Raw genomic sequence first — 23,868 nt, 5'->3', positions numbered from 1 at the left:
TGTTATTGTAAAATCAAGGAAACTATTCTACATTTAAATACAGGTTCATTATACAAATGAGGATAGAGAAACAGGGGCTGGTTGAAGCCTTTGACTGAATATAATATTCTTTGGGATGTGCAAACCAACAAGTACATAATAACATTAACTTTGACTGGTTTAACAGAGGCTGAATATTGTTATCCTGACATTCAAAGATGCAAACAAGAGCTCAGTGGCTAAAGGGACATTATTTTCAAAGAAAGCAATAAAAAATCCTTGAGGTTCATTACACTAAATCAACAAAAAGGGTGGAACATATTTGACCCTTTGTTAAGTCCGTCCCTACAACGGCCCCTGAACAACTTTGGGAGCATGTCAAGGCTAAGGCAGTGTGTGCACAGAGCCATGAATATGAATCTTTACATTTTTAGTCATTAAATGTTATATGTGAGCCAATGATTATGCGCCCTTTATCAAAACAGTTAAAATTAAAAGTGCTTAACAGACACACTGACTTTATTCCTCCGTCTTCTTTTGCAGGGGTATCAGCCTGAGTAGCGAGGCCCAGACTTCCCTCTCCCTGGCCACCTCTTCTACTTCCTCCAAGAGGATTCCAAGGAGTCCCCAGGCCAGCTGAGAGATGTAATCCCTCCAGTGTACCCTGGGTCTGTCCCAGGATCTCCTCCCGGTTGGACATGCCTAGAACACCTCACCAGGGAGGTGTCGGGGAGGCATTCTGACCAGATGCCCAAACCTTCTCTCGATGTGGAGGAGCAGTGGCTCTACTCTGAGCCCCTCTCAGAAGGCTGAACTCCTCACCCTATCTCTAAGCGAGAAGGCAGCCACCGTGCAAATGAAACTCATTTCCACCACTTAGATCTTTGATTTTGTCCTTTCGGTCACTACTTCGGTCACAGCTTGTGACCATAGGTGAGGGTAGGCACAAAGATCAACCAGTAAATCAAGAGATTTGCCTTTTGGCTCAGCTCCTTCTTTACCACAACAGACTGGTACAGCGTCCGAAATACTGCCAACGCTGCCCCTAGGGATGGGAATCGATAAGAATTTAATGATTCCGATTCCATTATCGATTTTGCTTATCAATCCGATTCCTTATCAGTTCTCTTATCAATTCTCATTGGGTGAGGGAATAAAAGAGTACAAATGAGTGTGTTTGCATTAACTGTCTTCTATAGTTCCATCTCTGCACAGAAAATATAACATATACAGTATGTAATGATAATAACAGATGACGTCGGGCCAAGTTTGGGGGGGGGCACAGTGAAAGTGAAACTTAAGACGCTTTACAAATTCCTCTATTGCCGCATGTCTACGTGGAACCAGTTCAACTTGGCTCGTCTCCCACTGTTGTGCACCTCATTTCCTTTCCCCTACCTTCAGAAACTTGTATTTGAGGGAGTACGACATTTGTTGCCCGCAACTGGGCCTGGATGACGGCCTGGTGTTCACTCTGCCGCTAGATTCATTAACGCCGCTAAGTAGCGAATCAAATGAATCACATACCTGTGGACAAATGTTTGAGCAGATTGGAGGGATTCCACCCTTTTGAAGAAATGGAAGCTTTGACAGTGTTCCAGTGGACCTGGTGTCGTCTTTTTAGACTGTTTCTGCCTCAACACCATGTTGGCTACGTTCAGACCAAAACAATGCAGCGTACATGTGACGTACGCGATCGCACACGCGCTATGAAGGCAGAATGGATAAGCAGAATTGTTAAGCAGGCAGGCAAACGATTCCAAGGAATCGAGCTACTGGGATCCGGTTCTCAAAAAAAAAACGGTTCTCGATTCCCATTCCTAGCTGCCCTGATCTGCCTGTCGATCTCTCATTCCATCCTTCCCTCATTTGTGAACAAGACCCTGAGATACCTCCACTCTTCCACTTGGGGCAGCAACTCTTCTCCAACCTGGAGAGGACACTCCACCCTTTTCCAACTGAGGACCATGGCCTCGGATTTGGAGGTGCTAATCTTCATCCCAGCTGCTTCACACTCGGCTGTGAACCTTCCCAGTGCAAGCTGGAGGTCACAGCTTGATGAAGCCAACAAGACCACATCATCTGCAAAAAGCACAGATGCTACCCTGAGGCCCCCAAACCTGACCACCTCCTCCCCCTGGCTGCACCTAGAAATTATGTCCATAAAAATTATGAACAGAATCGGTGACAAAGGGTAGCCCTGGTGAAGTCCAACGCACACTGGGATTGAATCCAATTTACTATCTGCAATGTGGACCAAGCTCTGGCTACGGTCATACAAGGCCCTAATGGACCGTAGCAGCAGGCCATGTACCCCATACTCCCACTGTACCCCCCACAAGATATTTTGAGGGACACAGTCGAATGCCTTCTCCAGATCTACAAAACACATGTGGATTGGGTGAGCAAACTCCCATGAACCCTAGGAGCTTGCAGACCCGGGTACATGGGACTAATGTTATATACATTTATTAATTCAGTTGTTTTTATATGAATGTTTCTACATCCATGATGGAACCTAGAAGTCCTATAGTGATTCTCTTTAAAGAGTGGTGTTGTAGGTCTTGTTTTCTGAAGCCAAAGACATTCATAGCTGAACATTAGTGACAATGTTACATATTATATAGAGAACAACAGAATTTTGAAGGTTCATTACTGATCATGGACATATAAAAAGACTAAAAAACTGAAAATAATATGTAGTGCATATATATTTGAGGATGTCTGAGAACTTGTGAAGGGATTTGCCCATATTTCAATTATAGTAACTAAATGATAATTCATATACAATTGACAATGATGACAACATTTATAGGCAACTTTGCATGTTGCGCATACAAACAAGTATTTTTTTTGTATAAGTTCAGTGCATTACAGATGTTGTGAAGCAGTTTCTGGTCATGGTGGATGCCTCTTTATAATCGACACTTATGGACATATTGAAGTAAAGCTAGTTAACAGAGACTTTAAGCAGCTTATAATGATACTATGACATTATTGCTGTAAAGACATAGACAGTGTAATGGGACTGAAATGTCTGTGACCACAGGAGTCAGTGCTTTTCAACTGGGTTTAAGTATTCTAATGTATAAATGTGCTTGCTAGCAAACATACTGTATTTTATTGTATTTTAATCTGGACTGTAAGACTGTAATAAAGATTAACCGAATGATTATCAAAATAATGATATCAAAGAAAGACTACAATATGCATTTTGAGCAAATTTCCTTATCTAGCATTAATCAATATCAATCAACCAATCCATCATATTGGTATTTCTTTCATGTTGTTATAGTTTTAATTAAGTCTCAAATCATACACAACACTCCAAGTTAATAAGTACATTTAAATTGAACCATATATGTTTGGTAATAACTGTGTGCTAGGCTAACTAATGAAGGAGGTTTTGTTGGGCAATTTAACACTATATTTTGAAGGTAGACTTTATAATACTTTCTGTGTACTTCTCTCTACTATTTCATAGCTTCAACTGTCAAAATGTCTTTAATATTTATTAATTAATTAATTTTTCTCAAGAAGGCCGTGGGGATGCTGGAGCCAATCCCAGCTACCAAAATGGGAATGTGGGTAACACTCTAGATGTAAATTCATCTCAAGAGCTTTTTTAATATTTCTTTTGTAATCTCTCTTCTATATGACTGAATACATCAGGGAGTTTCATGACATGTGTGAAACCTATACAGGTGTAGCATTTTTATCAGAGTTCGCCGAGTTCCTAGCCAGTCTTGTCCTTAAAACAGATAAAGTAATTCTACTCAGTCAGTTTATACAGTTCAGTCTGTTCAGTCAGTTTATATCTCAAGTTGATAAGTTCATTGATAATAAAGCAGACTCTGCGAAAAAAGCTCCCTGGTTTAATTCTCATACTCGCCAACTAAAGCGGCGTACCCAAAAACTTGAGAGAAAGGGGATTTTATGCAGTATAGTAAAAAATGCTCCAGGAAAACATCTCCTACCCAACCTTTAATCCAGAATGCTGCTGCCTGTGTACTGACTAGAACCGGTATCAGAGACCATATTTCTTGTGTGTTGGCTTCTCTGCACTCGCTCCCTGTAAAAGCTAGGATAGATTTTAAAATGCTCCTCCTCACTTACAAGGTGCCTTCATGGCCAGGCACCTGTTTATCTCAAAGAGGTTTTAGTTCCATACACTCCATCTAGAGCACTACGCTCTCAACACGCAGGCTTACTGGTGGTTCCTAGAGTCTCCAAAAGTATGATGAGCGCTAGAGCCTTCAGATATTAAGCTCCACTATTATGGAACAACCTCCCTGCCTCAGTCGGGGAGGCAGACATGCTCTCTATGTTTAAGAGTAGGCTAAAAATTTTCCTTTTTGATGAATCTTATAGTTAGGGCAGGCTTAGTTAAGATGCTATAGGCTTAGACTTCTGGGAGACCCATCATGATACACTGAGCTCTTCTCTGCTCCTCTTCCTGTCTGATCTCCTTTCTTCTCCTTCCTCTCTCTGACCTCCTCTCTGCTCCTCCTCTTCTCTGACCTTCTCTCTCCTAATCTTCTCTTCTATTTACGCTGCAGCAAATACATGTTACTGACTTGACTTCTTCCCCGGAGGTTCTGTGCTTTATCGCCTCAGATTTTCCCTGGATCATCTCTGGATCTGCTGCTGTGGTCCCACCTCTCTCCTGCTTTCATTGTTATCACTCACTTATCCATATTATTGTGAGTGTGTTTATTATATACATAAATGGTAGAGGTTTCTATTATTTGCACCAAGAGTTGCAGTAGTAGTATATCCCCTGTTAATACTTGGAGTAGAATTATTAACAGTTATGGACATTTGTCCCAGCTATTGGTAATTATAGTAGCACCAACTGTTCTACTTTTCAACAGTTCAAGTTCAGTTTGCTGTGAATTCACGTGTCTCCCCCTACTTCCCCCGTCTCCCCAGTCTCTCTCTCTCTCTTTAACCCTAACTGGTCAAAGCAGATGGCCATCCTCCAGGAGTCAGCGTCTGCTCGAGGTTTCTGCCTCTTAAAAGGAAGTTTTTCCTCACCACTGACACTAGTTACAATTGTTTGCTCCTAGAGGATTCTGTTGGGTTCTGGAAATTGCCTTGAGAGTCTGATCTTGACCAGCTCTATATGTAAAGTGTCATGAGATAACTTTTGTTATGATTTGGTGCTATATAAATAAAATCTGATTGATTGATTGATTGATTGGTTGATTGATAGCAACAGTTCCTTAATGAAGACCCAAATGTCCATGGTAACAATCTGATGTTCTCCAAAAATTTACTAAGAACCAATTTACTAAGAACTAAGAGAAGTGGTGACACTACTGGTTTCTGTGAGAATGCATATTTCTACAGATTAAGACCCTGCACTTGAAGCATTGACTGGATTATCATCTGAATGCATGACAAAATGAAAAGATGGCAAACTACAAACAGAGAAGGTGTGCAGAAATGTGAGTGACTGAGAAAAAACCTGAGGAGAAAGAAGATGAAGTGAAGGAAAATCTGAAACTGAAGGGAGAGAATTGGAAGGTGGGCATGAACAAATAAAAGAAAAAAACATACTGAGATGAAGATGAAATGGCAAGGTATAAAAGAAGGGTGGGTTGAACCAGAAGAGGAATGAGGAGTGAGTGTGAAAGAGAGCAGTGTCAAGAATGATATAAGTGAAAGATGTTTCTAACACCCTCTCAAAGCAGACATCAGGAAATATTTTCCCTTCTGTATTATATAATTTTTGACTTCTCAGAGAATGTCCTTTGAGTATGGACTCAAAGCTGCTACCACCAGAAAAAAAGTAAGTAGATCCACTGAGGGAGTACAAAAGAGAAAGATAAGTCTTTGAAAGATGGTCAGCTTTTGTGGTGTACAGTATCAAAGACCAGCTGGGGGTGGGAGAGATGGCTAGAGATCTGCAGTGTAGGTGGACAAGTCACAGCATGGACAGATGAAATAGATTATACAGCTTTAACGTACAACGTCAAAGACAGTCTGAAGAGTGTATGTTTGTGTGTGTATTCATGTAAGTGTGTTTGAAGAAGCTGGAGAGAAAATGAAAAAGAGTAAAATAAATTGTGTTAGAGGTGAAGAATTCAGTAAGGACTTATTACAGAAAAACTTCGATGTGACCTCTGCATCCTTTCAGGTTACCAAGTGTAATGTGGAAATGAAATACGTACCATTTTATAGACAGGTCTCTATTTGTTGAATTAATGTTCTAATTTTGGTAAATACACCTTTTGGAGCACAGTGTATTCATGTCTGACTGTGCTGGCTTTATGTAGTACATTTTGGACATTAACTCAGCCCAATCATGCCTGTTAGTTACATGACTGCCATCCTGGTACACTGAAGTTAATTACAGAGGGAAAAGCAGAGTCTTGTGAGATTACACATAAAGAGCCAGATCTACTAAGATCCCAATCTGTGTGTAGTAATTTGCTTGCGCAATCTAGAATTTTGCGTGTGGGGTGTGACCACGGTTTGCAGGTGATTTACAAAGATTGCTTGCGCAAATTACAACAGGTGCAAAGTCTTGGAGACCTCCCTATTTAAATGAGGGTTTTGCGTGCGCTTACTGGAGACAATACGCTGTAGAAACTGCTGTAAGATTCACCAGCAATAATGGTAACAGTGACTGTAATGATCCAGACGCACAGAAATGTAACGTTGGAGGAGTTTTGTAATAGAAGGTATTGCATGACTCATTCATTCATTCATTCATTTATTTTTCATTTTTAAGGTGTGTGTATGTGTGTGCGCGCACACACGGGGGGGTAGAATGACTGTCACGCACACATAATTTTGTCACACTGTAGCCAAATGTCAGTGCGTATTTTTAATCACAATCATCAGGAGTGGAAGAGAGTCCCGTAAAGTGTGTGTGAGTGTGTGTGTGTGTGTGGCGGGGGGGGTATGTCTCTATTATATTTTCTTCCATCACTCCAAAAATGTTCACGAGTGTGAAAAATTCATCCTCTGCATCTCGTTTCATAATTTTGATGTCTCCTAACCACTTCCATGTGTGCACAATTACGCATACAACCCATTTGCACCTCCTTTTGAGATGTGTTAAATATAGACGCAGTTTCTATGAGCAAAATTGCTTTTGGGTTTGATAAATCACTTTGCGTGTGCTAAATTAATATATTTACATTTTCTCTTCCCAGCACACACACAACTGCGTGTAAACACCCCATTTTGCATATTCATTGTAGCAAATGTACTAACTGGATGCAGACGGGCTATTTTGCACTTTTGAAAGATGCAACCCTTATTGCGCACTGTTAGTAAATCAGTTTGTACATTTTTTTGCGTGTGCAATGAGTTTGCACACGTTTTAATACACGCAAACCTTTGATAGATCTGGCCTAAAGTCATTAATATAGAGGCAACTTAACACTTGTCATTCAGGATCATCTAAGAATATACATAAAAGCAAAAAGATTCTTCCATCTTTAACTCTCTTAGAAGTAAACTGCAAATGTTCATTCTGGTGCTGGATTGGGAATGTCAACATAAAAAACATAGACATAAAAATATATTTACAAAATGATCATGAGCCATTATTAAAAATGACTGCAATCTGTTCTTGAAATTTTGTCAGTTCATTTCCATTATATATTACTACAATGAATCACTAACAGTTATGTCATAGACTGTAACACAGACCATGTGACCCCCTTTATCCATTTAGGTGAAGGTCTCATCAAATTCTTGCAGTTACAGGAGATTGGACTCAAGGTGAAGTGATGGCTGGCCACGGGCCGCCTGCCTAATTTTTTTTCCTGTTGTAGATCTGACAGATTCTTCACAATGACTGGTTGTTACAGCTACCAATCTACTGCTGTTACTACAACATATAAGTTTGCATAATTAATGTGTTTAAGTCTTCAAATTGTCCCAAAAAGTTTTCTGACTTGGGAGACTGTTAGAAAAGCTGTGTCTTGATAATTGTTTAACATGTAGAAAGAAACATATTTAGCAAACAAATATGTACATCTGCTTGTATGGACCACTAAGGAGACTAGAAAGTTTGCTGATTTAATACAACATTAATTCCATATTGGAGCAATCGAAGCAGCAATCAAATGCCACCTGAATGGAGAGCTGCAGAGATAAATGTTAGCCAAAACCTCTGACAAACTGTAACAACAGTGGCTTGAATAATGTTATCTGATCCAGACCAGCAGTTTAGTTCACACTAAAAGCTCAAGCCAGCTTCAGACTTTAACGCATTTTGTATCAGCTTCTCTATCAACAGCTCAACTAGTGCTCAACTAGTATGAGAACACCATCTAACTGGCAGAGCGATGTCATTGATGATGATGACCGATGATTGAAACCAAACTGTTAATGTATATACCATATTGGATGGAAAGACATACATTTGCATTTTCTTTTTCTGATTTTGAGAAGATTTGGTTAAAATTTGCAAAACACTTAGATGGAAACCCATGTACTGATCAGATATATGATGACAATACAAATCAGCCTCATGAAATCTGCCTAAAACTATAGAAATCGCCTTTGGGAAATAATTATTTGATGCATACTTTGAAGAGTTAGTCTTGATTTTAACATGTAAATAAGTGGATTGCCTCTTTAATTAGACCAAACCTTTTCTCACATGTTCTCACCTGTGCACGGTGCTCACCAATGAGAACTGAACAACAGCAAAGTTGGGTGAGGTGTGACTCCCTTCAATCCGCTCCACTGTGGATGAGTCAATCTTCAGTTCACTGCTGATCTCGGCACTCTGGATGAAATCCTCTGTCTTCAGATCCTCCACACGTTTTAGCTCACCATCAGCAAGCTGGATGATGGACCCCTTTATGAAGTATGGGGGCAGTGAGGGTGGCACTGGTGTATTGGACAGAGGAGGAGCAGAAGAGGCGACCAGCCCTGGTGGAGCAGGAACAACTGGGAGATGAAGCTGGGCTTGAACCATTGCACCTGAAGAAGCCTGGTGGTAAAGGCTGCTGGGAGATGGTTCCAGAGAATCTCCTTTGGGAGTGGTGGCAGCAATGTATGTGTGTGGAAGTGTGGCAGGAAATGGGGCAGCTTGGGTGGATGTTGTCCCATGGGAGCTTACTGGTTCTAATGGAGTGACTCCACCTCCACTAACAGGGATAATGACCTGCTGGGTGCCAGGAATGAGTAAGTGTTGTTGCAGGCTGGTGTGGTAGCTGATTGGCGTATGTTGGCTCACAGTGCCACCTGCAATATAACCAATTATAGGCGGCTGTGGATAGATACTCGTGGAAGAGAGTCCAAGTGACAGTGGCTCTGTAGCGTTATTGGTGGTTTGGATAACAGTTTGTGGTGACACAGTACTGACAGCTTTCAGGCTGTCCACACTGAGTGGAGGCGGAAACATAAATGAGGATGTGGTATTTGTAGACGAGGTGCGATTGGCAGGTTTGCCCATGACAATGCCACCTTTCTCCAGGTGTGGGTGGCCTGAGGTGGTCTGCTTCTCAGGGCTGGCTCTGGCCGGTACCATCTGGTGGTCCCCGTGGCTGTTAGGCATTAGCATGACAGAGGTCCTCAGCCCTGAAGGATCATGGGTCGAGTATTCTGATGGCAGAACCAGCTGGCGGGCTTCATATGCTGATGAGGACAAAGACTCCCGTAATTTGCTTCCTGGCTTAGAGATGCTGGACTCGGGGGATGCTCCAAACCGCCGTCCCCTTTCCAGCTCTCCATTATGGAGCTCCCTGGGCCTCGAACCACCTTCCTCTTTCCTGTTGGGTCCATCTGTATACTGCACCACAACCTGGGACATGCTATGTCCCAAAGTATGGTGGGAGTGCAGGGATTGTGGTGGGAGGTGTATGCCTCCTTGGTGATGAGGTGACGGCACAGTCCGTGGAGATGTTGACAATTGAACATGGTGAGGGGAGGGGTCTGTAGGTGGAGGAGGCATAGAAGTACGTGCACTAGATGCTCGCTGCTGGTCATGTTTGGAGGCCTGTGATGGAGCAGAGACTATTTCTGTGTGTGAGGGTCTCTGCACAGCCAAAGATGAGGAAGAAGAGAGAGGTGGAGGTGGTGGAGGAGGTGGAAGCAGCTGAGGGGAGATGTAGCCGGTGTATGGGGTGGGGTAAGAGGAGGCTATAAACTGCAGGTTTGGAGGCAGTTGGGTATAATGGACAGTTCCTCCAGCTGTGGACTGTGACAAGGGGGATGTATACACTGTCGGAAGAGATGAGACTAGTCTCAGTGTAGAAGAAGAAGAGGTTGAAGAGTCTGATGTAGATGAGAGGGATTTATATTGGGGTCCGTCGGACTGGCTGGAGGTACGGTGCATACCAACACTACTCTCACTGCAACCGGCCACACTGGCAAGCCAAGCCATGTTCTCTGTGCGCTGGCTGTCACTGGAGGGTGGTATGGTAGGAGAGCGACTTTCTGATGCTAATGTGCTTGATGGGATCTCTCTTTTCTTTGGGGGCAGACATTCATTACTACGCTCCTGGTTGGACTTCATGTTGGTTTCAACTCAACTCCCTGTACAGTGCTTCAGTTACCTTTCCTTAACTTGTGGATTTCTGTATATTTTTCTTGTTCACTCTGTGCCTTTTTGCCACGTCCCTAACTTGTTCCTTACTTATGATATTCTGTCCTTTACATTAACAACTTATTTGCTAATCTCCGTTCTTGTTCTCTGTCCAGTTCACCCAAGTTTTTCAATTAATAGATCTTTTTCTTTTACAACAAATAAAATCAAAGCCCTAAAAAGCAGGTGAAGAATTAAAGATGAAGATATGAAGGGTGGTTAGTGGGGTGGGGTGGAGTAGGGTGGTCTGTTCTGGTCTGGTCCTGGGTCTTTAACGGCTGTTGGGTGAAACCAGTGTGTCTGGGGAGAGCGTCACGACGTCACACCTGCTGCTGCCGCCGAGGACGACAGGGGGCCGAGTGCGTCGCACTTCATGTGGAATCATTTCCCTGCAAAAGGAAGTCTGCCCACACACAGCAAAATCCTGTAAAAGAAAGACAGACAATTACAAAAGAGACAAACAAGTACAGTATAGAACCCTACATCTATATAGAAAAGTTTAGAAACAATCATTATGAGCAGTATTTAGCCCTAATGGTGGCTGATGGCTAATATTAAGCCTCTGGACAACTGAACAGAGTTTGAGGAAAAATAATAGTTTTGAAAATGTCACCTTGGATATAAACTGATATTTTAAAAAATAAGGTTTGTTATTTTTGGATGAATTTGCCCTATGATTTATGTTCAGGCCTAATCCAAACTTGGTATTGATGAATGTAGCAGTGTCATTTTTAAATGATCACTCACTATTAACCAGTCAGCCCCTACCATAGTACAACATCAGTATTCCCTTAGTAGTACCAATTATTGAATGATATTTTCATTGTGAATGTACATTTTCAATATGAAGATATTCCCCCCCATACCCTCTTAAACCTAGATCAACTATGGACCTGGGAAAAATAATATAACACAGCCAGCCAGCAGGCATTAAAATGAACAGTAATTCATAGCAAGGCCCATGTGCAAGAAAAACTAATGTGGCCAGCATCAAGAAGCACAACAAATGATTATGAAGACTAAATGTTGTGGTTATGTTTCTTGGTATGAAGGTCAGCAACCAACATGAGTCAGCCATCCAGGAGCTCGGCAAACGGGTCAGAAACCAAAAGGGGTGCCTGCAACCAGAAATTCAAGAAGCCACAAACACTTACCAAAACCCTTCGACTGTATGACTGAAAATAGAAGTTCAGGATAAAAAGGGGCATAAGCTTACAAAGTCAGACCACAAGAGGTAATATAAAACAGGCCATGAGCAAAGAACACTCTGCAACGGTACAACATAGTCAGGACCATGCTACCATGGGGGTTAGAGTTAGGATTACATTCAGCCACAATCATCCCCTTATCGCCAACAGTCACCAAATTGTGACATATAGTTTCCACCACGGAACCATGCCAAGACAACATATATATTCCCCACAGTCGCAGTTTGGGCATATCTAATACATTCCTAGGAACTTTGGCAAGGTGCTTGTTTCTCGTAGGATTGGTTGGTGACGGAGCTAGAGCTAGTTGAAGAAAGGGATTCTCCCACTTTGGAATTGTGCAAAACCAGGGTATAAATTTGTAGCAAATTGATGTATATAAAGTAAGTTGTGCTTGGATAAAAATATTTGCCAGCTATTTTGTGCTTCTACAGCTGATATATTCAAGTGCGTATGTGTGGCTAGTTATTTTTAAAGTTATTTGAATATTTCAGTTGTACAACATTAGCAGCATTTGGCCCCTAAAGGGACAGTAGATTTCTACCTGAGCAGTGCTGTAATTACATGGATTTCAGCGTACAAGCATTTTGTTTAGGAAATGCTGTTAGTTCATTTGTATAATAATTATATAAATAGCATGCTGGGATATACAGTACATGCAATTCCTGTCCTTATTGCAGACCCAAACTGAACAATGTTGGTGGGTTGGTGTGAACTTTCACACAAGAGTTCCACTAGATGAGAGTGAGGAGATGGCTGTCTCAGTGATGGCAGCGATGAAGAATATAATATACCTAAAACAGGGGATGAAAACAGTTGTAATTAAAGCTGCAAGCAGCAGTGGGTGGGACCTCGCACCGGGGCCCCCAGCATGTTCCGCCTCCCCGTGCGGTCTGCCTTCGTGTCCGTCAACACCCTCAGCTCACACTCACCCTCTCCATCTGATACTAGCTCCCACCCTTTTGTGTCTGTCCTCCCTTACATCCCTACCGAACACACCAGCGAGACCACTTCATTTAAAGGGGATCCTTTAAATGAGACTTTTATTTTGAAAACCCTACTGTGCATATGTGCATGTATGTGAGACAGAATCAGTTTGAAAAATGAATTGAAACTGTATGAATAATTGAGCATAAAAGTGATGCATTTACCCACATTTAAGGCTATTATTTTTGGAAAAAACCCTATTGTGTGAGCATGTGTGTCTGTGAGAAAGAGTAATTTTCTAATGAAGAACATGTACAAACAGTTGAGGGGTTTTGGTCATAAAAATGAAAAGAAGTTATTTAATAGCCATTATTTATTATTTTAATAAGGCTTTTATTTTGAAAAAAAAAATACTGGTTGTACTTTTTTCCTCGGTGTGGAAAGTTTGGCACATACCCACAAATGAATGCAAGTAACACCTCTGTTTATGACTATAAAGGGAAAAAAATAAACAAGTCAGTTATACCTGAGGATCAACCTCCTGGTCCTTCGTGGACAGTCCCCCACGCATTATTCCACCACACTAACCAGTCACATTACTTGTCTGACCCTTATTGGACCTTATACACAGAAGAGGCCGCTGTCATAAGTGAAAAATAAAAGAAAACTTACTCTTGATAACAAATCGCGATTATTCCATAACCGTAGGTGCCTATCTCAATAATTCTTTCCTTTAGGCTTCTACACGACCACTTGTAGGCATTTAATGATGTATAACTTCCAACTTCCTGTTGTGAATTAGCTTCATAGGTGTCAGTGTCTGATATTGTTGGGCCCATCATGACCGAACCATTTGGCATTTGTTTCCTGTGTCTGTGGATCATTTCCTAGCCGTGGCCATCTAGGGGAGTTTTGTGTGTTTTTTTAGTATGTAGGTGGTGCTACAGAGTCCATTTTGGCACCCAAGGGGTTAATTTTGATATTGTATCAAAGTGTTCACCAGCCATGACATGTATACCAACTTTGGTGAGTTTTGAGCATGTTGAGGAGGTCAAATGGCAGTTTAAAATGGAAAAAGTATGAAAATAAACAAATTGTAATAAATCGATAACCATATATCCAATCTCAAAAATTTTTGCACGTGAGAGTTGTGGTGAGCCCCCTGAACGTATAGATATATAACATGTAGGGAAAACGTCCAAAGTGAAAAATGAGTTCCAGACTTCGCATTTTTCCGGGCTTATAAAAAAAACTATGGCAGCTCTGAAAAAGTTGCAAGATCACTTTTTTGACAAGGGTTCACTCTATCTTTTGGTGCTATTTAGAAGTCAATACGACAAATGGTGTCAGACGAGTTAGTTTTAGAAATTTTATTTTGAAAGGCATATTGCAAACTTCCTGTTGGAGTTAGGTCATGGGTGTCAGTGTATCATTTGTAGTGCTTCATCCAAAAAAAAATTTGGCACTGGTTTCATGTCTCTACAACATTCCTACTGGCCACTAGGGCCATTATGTTTTTTTTTTTTCCCAGATAGGTGGTGCTAGAGAGCACATTTTGGCACTTATGGGGTTATTTTTTCATTTTATCAAATTTTTCACCAGACCTGACATGTGTGCCAAATTTGTGAGTTTTTGGGCATGTTTAAGGGGTCAAAATTCAGGTTGAAAGTCGCGACGGTATAATAATATTAAAGCTGCAAGCAGCATTGCGGGGACCTTGCACTGGGCGTTCCACCTCCCGCTGCGTTCACCTCCTGTGACCGTCAGCACCTCAACTCCACTCACACCTCTCTGTCCCGACACTAGCTCCCTCCCCTTTTGTGTCCTCCATCCTTTCATCCTATAGAACACCTGCGCCTTCTGCTTGAAACCACAACACATTTTACTGAGGCTTTTATTTGGAAAAGCCCTACTGGTGTGTGTGTGTATGTGTGTTTGTGTGACTGTGAGAAAGAATAGTTTTTAATGAATGAACTGAAATTGTACAGTCGAGTGGTTTAGTATTAAAAATGTGTGCGTATGTGTGTGTGTGACTGGAGAAGACTAGTTTTTAATTATGACTAAAAGTTGTACAGTCGAGTGTTTAATATTAAAAATGAGTGTGTGTGTGTGTGTATTTGTGTGTGTGTGTGTGTGAGAGACACAATCTGTTTGAGTGACTTGAAATTGTATGAACAGTGAGCATAAACTCATAATTACCATTTTTATTAAGGCTTTGATTTTGAAAAACTTTATTGAGTGTGTGTATGTGTGTGTGTGTGTGTGTGTGTGCGTGTGTGTGTACCATTCACATTTTTATCATGTCCTCATTTTTTATTCTACTTTATTTATATATAATTTTTGGATGTGTGTATGTATATGTATATGTATATATATATATATATATATATATATATATATATATATATATATATATATATATACACACACATATATATATATACATACTGTCGTCCTCAAAATTATTCATACCCCTACCTTTTTTTGTCTCTTTTTTTTTTTTTTTGTGATGAAATGAATGAGTTTTGTCAAGTTTGTTTGTGACTTATATGTGATACACAAGTGAGGAAATAAGAACATATGATACTTGGAGAAATACTTTATTTCAGGAGTATTTTATTAGAGATTTCTAAAAAACGCCATGTTCAAAATTATCATACCCTAGGTTTATTAAGTCCAAAGTCTTTTCTTAATAGTCAATAGAGTAGCCTTTTTTCTTGATAATGGTTCCTGTAAGTGTCCATAAGATCTCTTCTGTCTCCTGTGGGGTTTTGGTCCACTCTTCCAGGACCAAATCCTCCAGCTGGGTCCGGTTGGATGGTCTCCTACCCATCACTCTGGTCTTTAGCTCCCTCCACAGATCCTCTAAATTATTTAGGTTAGGACCTTTGACTGGGTCATGTCCTTGAACCACTACTGCACTACCTTGATGGTATGCTTGGGGTCAGGTGTCCTGCTGGGACATCCAATCAGGACCAGTCTAGAGTTTCTCAGCACTTTTCACGCTGTCATCCAGGACGTTGATATAATTATGTTAAATTCATGATGCCTTGTAACTTCATGAGGTTTCCAGTGCTACTAGCAGAGGAAGCATCCTAGCATTATAGGTTATAACCATAGCATTATGTTGCCACCAAATAAACCGAGGTATGAAGGTACACAGACCAACCATCCAGCCAGTATTGCACCAAAGGAGTTCTCCATGGATGCAGACACAGGAAGACGGCATGACCCAGGATGAAACATCAGGAGGCTCATCTGGCATTTCCTAGAGCTCTTCTTAACCAAGATCCAAGCTTTTGGTCATCAATCCAGTGATTTGATGAAACAAGATGGAGGAGTTGTTTGGCCACATGGATGTTGACTGCATCTGAAGTGAAGCAAGAAAGAACGCAAGCCTGAACCCAGCCCCAACCCTCACGCATGGTGGTGGCAACATAATGCTATGGGGTTGCTTTTCTGCTAGTGGCACCGAGAACCTCATCAAGATACAGGGCATCATGAAAAAGGAGGATTATATCAACATCCTGGATGACAATGTGGAAGTGTCTGCTGAGAAACTCTAGATTGGTCCTGACTGGACGTCCCAGCAGGACACTGACCCCAAGCATACCACCAAGGTAGTGCAGTAGTGGTTCAAGGACATGACCCAGTCAAAGCTCTGACCTAAATCCTATAGAGAATCTGTGGAGGGAGCCAAAGAGTAGCGTGATGGGTAGGAAACCATCCAACCGGACCCAGCTAGAGGCTTTGGTCCTGGAAGAGTGGACCAAAACCCCACAGGAGACAGAAGAGAACCTGTGGACACTTACAGGAACCATTATCAAGAACAAAGGCTATTCTACTGACTATTAAGAAAAGACATTGGATTTAGTAAACCTAGGGTATGAATAATTTTGAACGTGGCATTTTTTGGAAATCCTCTAATAAAATACTCCTGAAATAAAGTATTTCTCCAAGTATCATTTGTTCTTATTTCCTCACTTGTGTATCACATATAAGTCACAAACAAACTTGACAAAACTCATTCATTTCATCACAAAAACAAAAAGTTACAAAAAAATGGCAGGGGTATGAATAATTTTGAGGACGACTGAACATATATATATATATATATATATATATACACACACACACACACACACACACACACACACACACACACACACATATATATATATATATATATATATATATATACAGGGTGGGGAAGCAAAATTTACAATATTTTGAGGCAGGGATTGAAAGACAGTGTATGACCAATTAGTTTATTGAAAGTCATGAGAATTTATTTGCCACAAGAAAATTGACATAATAGAAAATGTTTTTATTCTATGTGTCCTCCTTCTTTCTCAATAACTGCCTTCACACGCTTCCTGAAACTTGCGCAAGTGTTCCTCAAATATTCGGGTGACAACTTCTCCCATTCTTCTTTAATAGTATCTTCCAGACTTTCTCGTAATAGTTTTGCTCATAGTCATTCTCTTCTTTACATTATAAACAGGCTTTATGGACACTTCAACTATTTTTGAAATCCCCTTTGGTGTGACGAGTGCATTCAGCAAATCACACACTCTTTGACGTTTGCTTTCCTGATTACTCATCTGGGCAAAAGTTTCTGAAAAGGTATGGATAATAGTGTTAGGTATGATTATGACATCAATATATGTTTGGTTTCAAAACAATTGACGTAGTGCCTGCTGAGAAAAAACAACTAAATGTTCATTGTAAATTTTGCTTCCCCACCCTGTATATATATATATATATATATATATATATATATATATATATATCTTATTTAATTTTCATATTTTTTCTGTATTGTTAAAATGTTCTTGTGTCGAGAATTTGCCAGTGAAGTTGCTTGTCATGTTTTTTAGTCAAACTAGGCCTCTGACTGTCTGTTCATGGTCTTAGAGCACCACCTGGTGGTTTCATTGTATGCATTCCACTGGAAAAGATTTCTAGCCAATCAGCTTTCAGAATTCCATTTACTGCCTCTGTGCCTGTGCTCAGAATCCGAAGAATGTAGCACCTTCTTAACGCAGAGATCTCTGAAAGATGCAGACACCAATCCTGTGAAACTAACTGCAATTAATCCATAACCGTACATCTTATCTCAAAAATTCTTGGACTAGAGGCAAGCAGAGAGTCTCCTGAGTGGATTAATATATCATATTTGTCATAAACATTGAACTGAATAAGCAGTGATGGTGGATCCTGTTAATTCTTTGACATTCAGAGGCAGAATGCTGACTTCCTGTTGGATTTAGCTCATGGGTATGAGTGTATGATTTTTCGGGCTTGATGAGACCAACATTTTGGTATTAGTTTGATGTCTGTACGACATTCCTAATGGCCACTTGGGGCAATTCTGTATGCGTAGGTGGCGCTACAGAGCGCATTTTGGTACCTAAGGGGTTAATTTTGATATTGTATGAAAGTATTAACCAGACATGACATGTCTGACAAATTTGGTGAGTTTCTGAGCATGTTGAGGGGGCAGTTTAAAGTGAAAAAAGCATAAAAACTAACAAATTTTAATAAATCCATAACTGTACATCCTATCTCAAAAATATTTGCACAGTTGCGGTGAGTTTTCTTAACGTATGGATGTATAACATGTGGGAAAAAGTTGAAATTGAAAAATTAGTCCCAGACATTGCATTTTTCAGTAATTACAAATTTGTGAACACAGTTTTTTGAGAAGGGTTTACTCTATCTTTTGGTGCTATTTAGAAGCCAATATGACAAATGGCCTCAGACTAGTTTTAATTTGAATGTTTTACTTTGAAAGGCAATTTGCCAGAGTTAGCTCATTGCATCCTCCTATATTTTTTGTAGTGCTTGATGTAATGAATATTTTGACATTGGTTTCATGTCTCTCGGACATCTCTGCTGGCCGCTATGGCGGTTTCCGTGTTTTTTGACATAAGTGGTGCTAGAGAGCGCATTTTGGCACCTACCAGGTTAATTTTTACATTTTAGTAAATTTTTCGCCAAACCTGACATGTGTGCCAAATTTGGTGAGTTTTTGAGCATGCTTAGGGGTCAAAATTCAGTTCAAAGTGGCGTTGGAAAAATAATAATAAAAAACTAATGAAAAACAATAGGGCCCTTGCCTTCTGGCAAGTCCACTCACTGTGCGACTGGACCTGCCCTCTCGGCTCGGTCCCTAATAAAAACAAACGAAAAACAATAGGGCCTTGCTTCAAGGCAAAGCCTCTCACTCATTGAGTGAGAGGGCCTCACCTTTCTGCATCAGCCCCAAAAATAATCAGTCCCTCCAGGAATTCGCAATGTTGCGATCGCAACTATTAATGTAAATTCAACCCATTACCACAAATTCTGCGCGGCGCTGCAATTTCGTCCAATCACCACGAATGTTCCACAAATTTGACCAATCACCTTAGCCCCCTATTTCCCATCACCCTCTACGTGACATGTACGAGAGCCCAAGATTATTGCGTATCACCAATTAATCAACATCGGCCAATATGTAGCCGATGTAGCCGATATATTAACTTTTTTTGCTGCGCGGAGATTCTGTCGCTCGCTGCTCCTGTGTGTGTGTGCGTGTGTGTGCGTGCATGCTGCCCGGAGAATAAGAGGAACTTTAAAGTGAGTTAGTTTCACTTTCACTCCTGCTCGGACAATGACGCTATCACCCTGACACACAATCACGGAGCTATCCCCCCCCCCCCCCGTTCGCACGCTCTGACCAGGAGGGAGTGCTTTCCCCCTCCCCGCGAAAATCTCGGACCGCCACCGTGCGCTCTGACAAGGATTGACCACTAAACCCCACCCCCACCCCACACCCCGGCTCCGAAATTATCGGACCCCCCTCCGTCTCGTCTAGTCTTATGAAGTATTCACCCCCCCACACACACCCATGTCTGTGCACTTCCTGTCTACCTCACAGTTTCATTCTGCCAGCAGGCCTGGGTGTTAATAGTGTAGGGGAGACTGGGGACAGTTGTAACACAGGTCAGTTGTAACTCTTCTAATTGCTCCAATCAGGAGCAACTTAGGACTCACCTAATTCACTCTGCACATGCTCATTTTAGCCCTTAGTCCACATAAGAAGTTGTAGTGCTGTGAGGCAGACACATCAAAATTTGTGAGTGAAAACATAATTGTGTGGTAAGTAATATTTTTTGCTCTAATTATTTTTGTGATTGCATAGTTTGCATTTGAAAGTTGTGTAAATTATATTTGTGAGATAAACAAAGATTTATGCAACTGTTAATCCACCTGTCCACAATTATCTAATATAAGATTATTATATCCTGTGTAGATCAGTGTTCTTATTTCATATATCGGCCAATATATCGGTTATCGACCAATATCGGATATCAGCTGATATATCGGATATCAGCCGATATATCAGATATCCGCTTTTTTTAGCCCCAATATCGGTATCAGCATCGGCCCCAAAAATCCCATATCAGTCGGGCTCTAACATATATGTCATTACGTTCACTTCCTTGTTGACGTTTGAAAAGATGAAGACATGTGCGACGCATACAGCCCACATTTACCGACAAATATCACTGCCAAAGTTCGTGCAAGTCAGTTTCCAGATGTGTTACACAAAAGTGGAGGTAAACTGTTCTGTGGTGGAACACAAACCAAAGTGGCCGCTCCACAGACACTTTTCAACCGCAAAACATGCAAGGAGAACGGCTGAAACTGGAAGAGGACAGATGAGACAAGCCCCAATGACAGAGGCTGTTGGATCCTGAACAATAGCAGGAGCTGAAAAGGTCAAGGTTAGTGTGGATATACTCTATAAGGCAATAGAAGAGAAGAATAAATAACTTGTGGAGGCACGCTTTCCTTTTTCTGTATTGTGTGCGTGTGTGTGTGCGTGCGTGCATGCGTGTGCGTGTGCGTGAGGGAGTGCAAGCACAAGTCTGTGTGTGGAGTTAAAAAAAGGAGCTCACAAACAAAAATAGTCGTTAAACTTGGTGTTAACATTAATGTTTACTCTAATGTGTTATAGATAGAGAGCAACCCAAGTTTGGCTGGCCTGTGTGTGTGCATGTAACCCATCTAACCATGTAATGCATCTAACCCTAATCCTGAATATATTACTATATCACTGCGGAAGCAAAAGTCATGTGTTCTGTTGTATAAATGTGAGATGAGGGTGGGATTTAATAAATTTTCTTCTTCCCTCTCCTTTTTGAGAAGTACATATTGAATTTATTTTGTTATTACCAGTGTATATGGCAATTGTTATTTTGTCTTGATCACCTTTATTTATTAATGTATTTGCTCTGATATTAATTCCTTGTACACAAATTTTTTAAATTTTTTTCTTCTGCTCAAAACAAATAAATGAATGGTTGAAAAAAAAGCCTGTTTTGTTTAAAATCATAGCTTCCTGGTGCTTTTTAAGGCTAAAAACACAAAAAAGAGTGTTCTAGGTAATTTATAAATGCCCATGTTCCAATGACTTTAATAATAGAAGCCTCAAATCATCGCAACTTTTATCGCAATTTTTTTTGAAAAACTGCCAAAAATCAGGCACTTTAGGCTGCAACAATCCCAAAAAAAGCCCACAAAATCCTAGAGGGACAGAATAATGCTGTCATTTTATGTAGAGTTACAGTTTTTTTTCCAACACAAGGGCATATGTTTTTGAATGTACCTATGAGGACATGCTGTGTATATGATGTAAATAAAAATGTCTGCACTTTTCATAACTGATTATTTTTCATTCAAAACAAAATCTAGCAAAATGTGTAAAGTTAAGTGCTATATTTTTCAGCTCCAGATGCCTGTTTCTAAATGTGTTGTGTATTTGTAGATCCACTGTTTTATAATCCACATGTGTAAATGATAAACTGAGGTTCAGTATTGTTAAAACTAAACTTAGATTGTTCATCATGGATTTTCACATTTTTTGTTAAAGGATAGTTGTAAGTGTAAACATTTTTATAATGTCATTTTACTTTGTTGCACTAAAACAAAGAAAAAATTGGAGTTGTTGTTATTTATAGGTTATTGTGTTATTATTTTACGGATCCAGCCTCCTTGAGATAATATTGGTTTGTATGTGGAAACTGAACTAAAATGAGTTTGACATCCATGTTCTAAATTAAAAGCTTGAGCTCTGTTTGTTTGGATAATAATAGTTAAAGTAGTTGGTGTTCCAGTCGAGATTCTGAAAAGAATGTGGCATCAATAAAATCATCTCCATGCCTGAGACCGGTATTTTTTTTACCTTAATTGCCTGTTGTCGCAAATATGCAACGTATCCCAAAACTCTACTTTATGTGTTAAGTTAACAGTCTCCACTTAATTTACCATCTACTTGAAAGCAAAAACATAACTAATAATTTTTTTTTTAATATACAGTACAGGCCAAAAGTTTGGACACACCTTCTCATTCTTTGCATTTTCTTTATTTTCATGACTATTTACATTGTAGATTCTCACTGAAGGCATCAAAACTATGAATGAACACATGTGGAATTATGTACTTAACAAAAAAGTGTGAAATAACTGAAAACATCTCTTATATTCTAGTCTCTTCAAAGTAGCCACCCTTAGCTCTGATGACTGCTTTGCACACTCTTGGCATTCTCTTGATGAGCTTCCAGAGGTAGTCACCTGAAATGGTTTCCTAACAGTCTTGAAGAAGTTCCCAGAGATGCTTAGCACTTGTTGGTCCTTTTGCCTTCACTCTGCGGTCCAGCTCAACCAAACCATCTCGGTTGGGTTCAAGTCCGGTGACTGTGGAGGCCAGGTCATCTGGCGCAGCACTCCATCACTCTCCTTCTTGGTCAAATATCCCTCACACAGCCTGGAGGTGTGTTTGGGGTCATTGTCCTGTTGAAAAATAAATGATGGTCCAACTAAACGCAGACCGGATGGAATGGCATGTCACTGCAGGATGCTGTGGTAGCCATGCTGCTTCAGATTGCCTTTAATCTTGAATAAATCCCCAACAGTGTCACCAGCAAAGCACCCCCACACCATCACACCTCCCCCTCCATGCTTCACGGTGGGAACCAGGCATGTAGCATCCATCCGTTCACCTTTTCTGCGTCGCACAAAGACACGGCAGTTGGATCCAAAGATCTGAAATTTGGACTCATCAGACCAAAGCACAGATTTCCACTGGTCTAATGTCCATTCCTTGTGTTTCTTGGCCCAAATAAATCTCTTGTGTTTGTTGCCTCTCCTTAGCAGTGGTTTCCTAGCAGCTGTTTGACCATGAAGACCTGATTGGCGCAGTCTCCTCTTAACAGTTGCTTTAGAGATGTGTCTGCTGCTAGAGCTCTGTGTGGTATTCATCTGGGGCCTCATGTATAAAGCGTGCGTACGCACAAAAACCTGGCGTACACCCTTTTCCACGCTCACGTTCAGATGTATAAAGAGTGAAGTGACCGTGGAAATGTGCGGTCCTTCACGCCAAGTCCACAGCTGGCGTACGCACATTTCTAGTGCTTTGGAACCATTGGCGACACTTAGAGGTGACACGGGGAAACTGTTAGTAATGCGAAAAAGGTCATTCCTCTGATTGATGTGCACATCGGAGATACACAGAAGAACAATGAACACACCGGCATGAGATCCTACTGTCAGAGCAGCACATCAACCAACAGAACCAGAACCAGAACCAATTAGACCCTGTATCCATCAATGCCAATCCTGCCCGGATGGACATTCAGCAACAGCAAAGAGACAAGGACATAAAATTAATTGGTTGATAAATATAGTGTTCATGTCTGTGAGAACATTTTTTAGTCCGTCCAGTCGCTCACTGACTCCGCCGATTGTCCTCTCGATGTCCTCTGGTGACTTGGGTCAGTACAGACCCATGCCGGTCGGACGGGCATCAGCAGTGGGCTGTGGCGGACCGGAGGACCGGCTAACACTGGGGAGGCAACAAGAAACCTCTGTGACAGGAGGATGGTCCTGGGTCTGACTGTTTTCTGTCTCATTGTTGGAAAATAATAAATTGAGTGATTAAACATGAGTCAAAGTCATTGATTTCCTCTTTGATTTCCTGACATGATCACACATGAACCTTTATCTAGTTTGGCTGTGATCAGACTATTGTATGACCCGTAGAATGAACTAATGTGTGACTTACACTAATACTAAATATATATTTACCTTGGGGGTGATCCGCATCAGCCCTGTAAGAAAAGTGTCACAATATCAGCGACTCTTTCCTCA

At 40.8% G+C, this 23,868-nt stretch overlaps 1 protein-coding gene across 1 annotated transcript in view; it reads right to left on the bottom strand.

Annotated features, from left to right (window-relative positions):
* Positions 1-23,868, bottom strand: part of LOC115428794 (ataxin-1-like) — a 337,516-nt gene that overhangs the window by 4,250 nt on the left and 309,398 nt on the right. Inside the window, 2 exon segments of the mRNA XM_030148017.1 lie at positions 8,616-8,638; positions 8,641-10,961. Coding sequence (XP_030003877.1) covers positions 8,616-8,638; positions 8,641-10,468 — 1,851 coding nt within the window. The 5' untranslated portion in view covers positions 10,469-10,961.

Source organism: Sphaeramia orbicularis, chromosome 11 (genome assembly GCF_902148855.1).
Source record: "Sphaeramia orbicularis chromosome 11, fSphaOr1.1, whole genome shotgun sequence".
Classification (NCBI taxonomy): domain Eukaryota; kingdom Metazoa; phylum Chordata; class Actinopteri; order Kurtiformes; family Apogonidae; genus Sphaeramia; species Sphaeramia orbicularis.
This window is presented reverse-complemented; position numbering and strand designations above follow the sequence as displayed.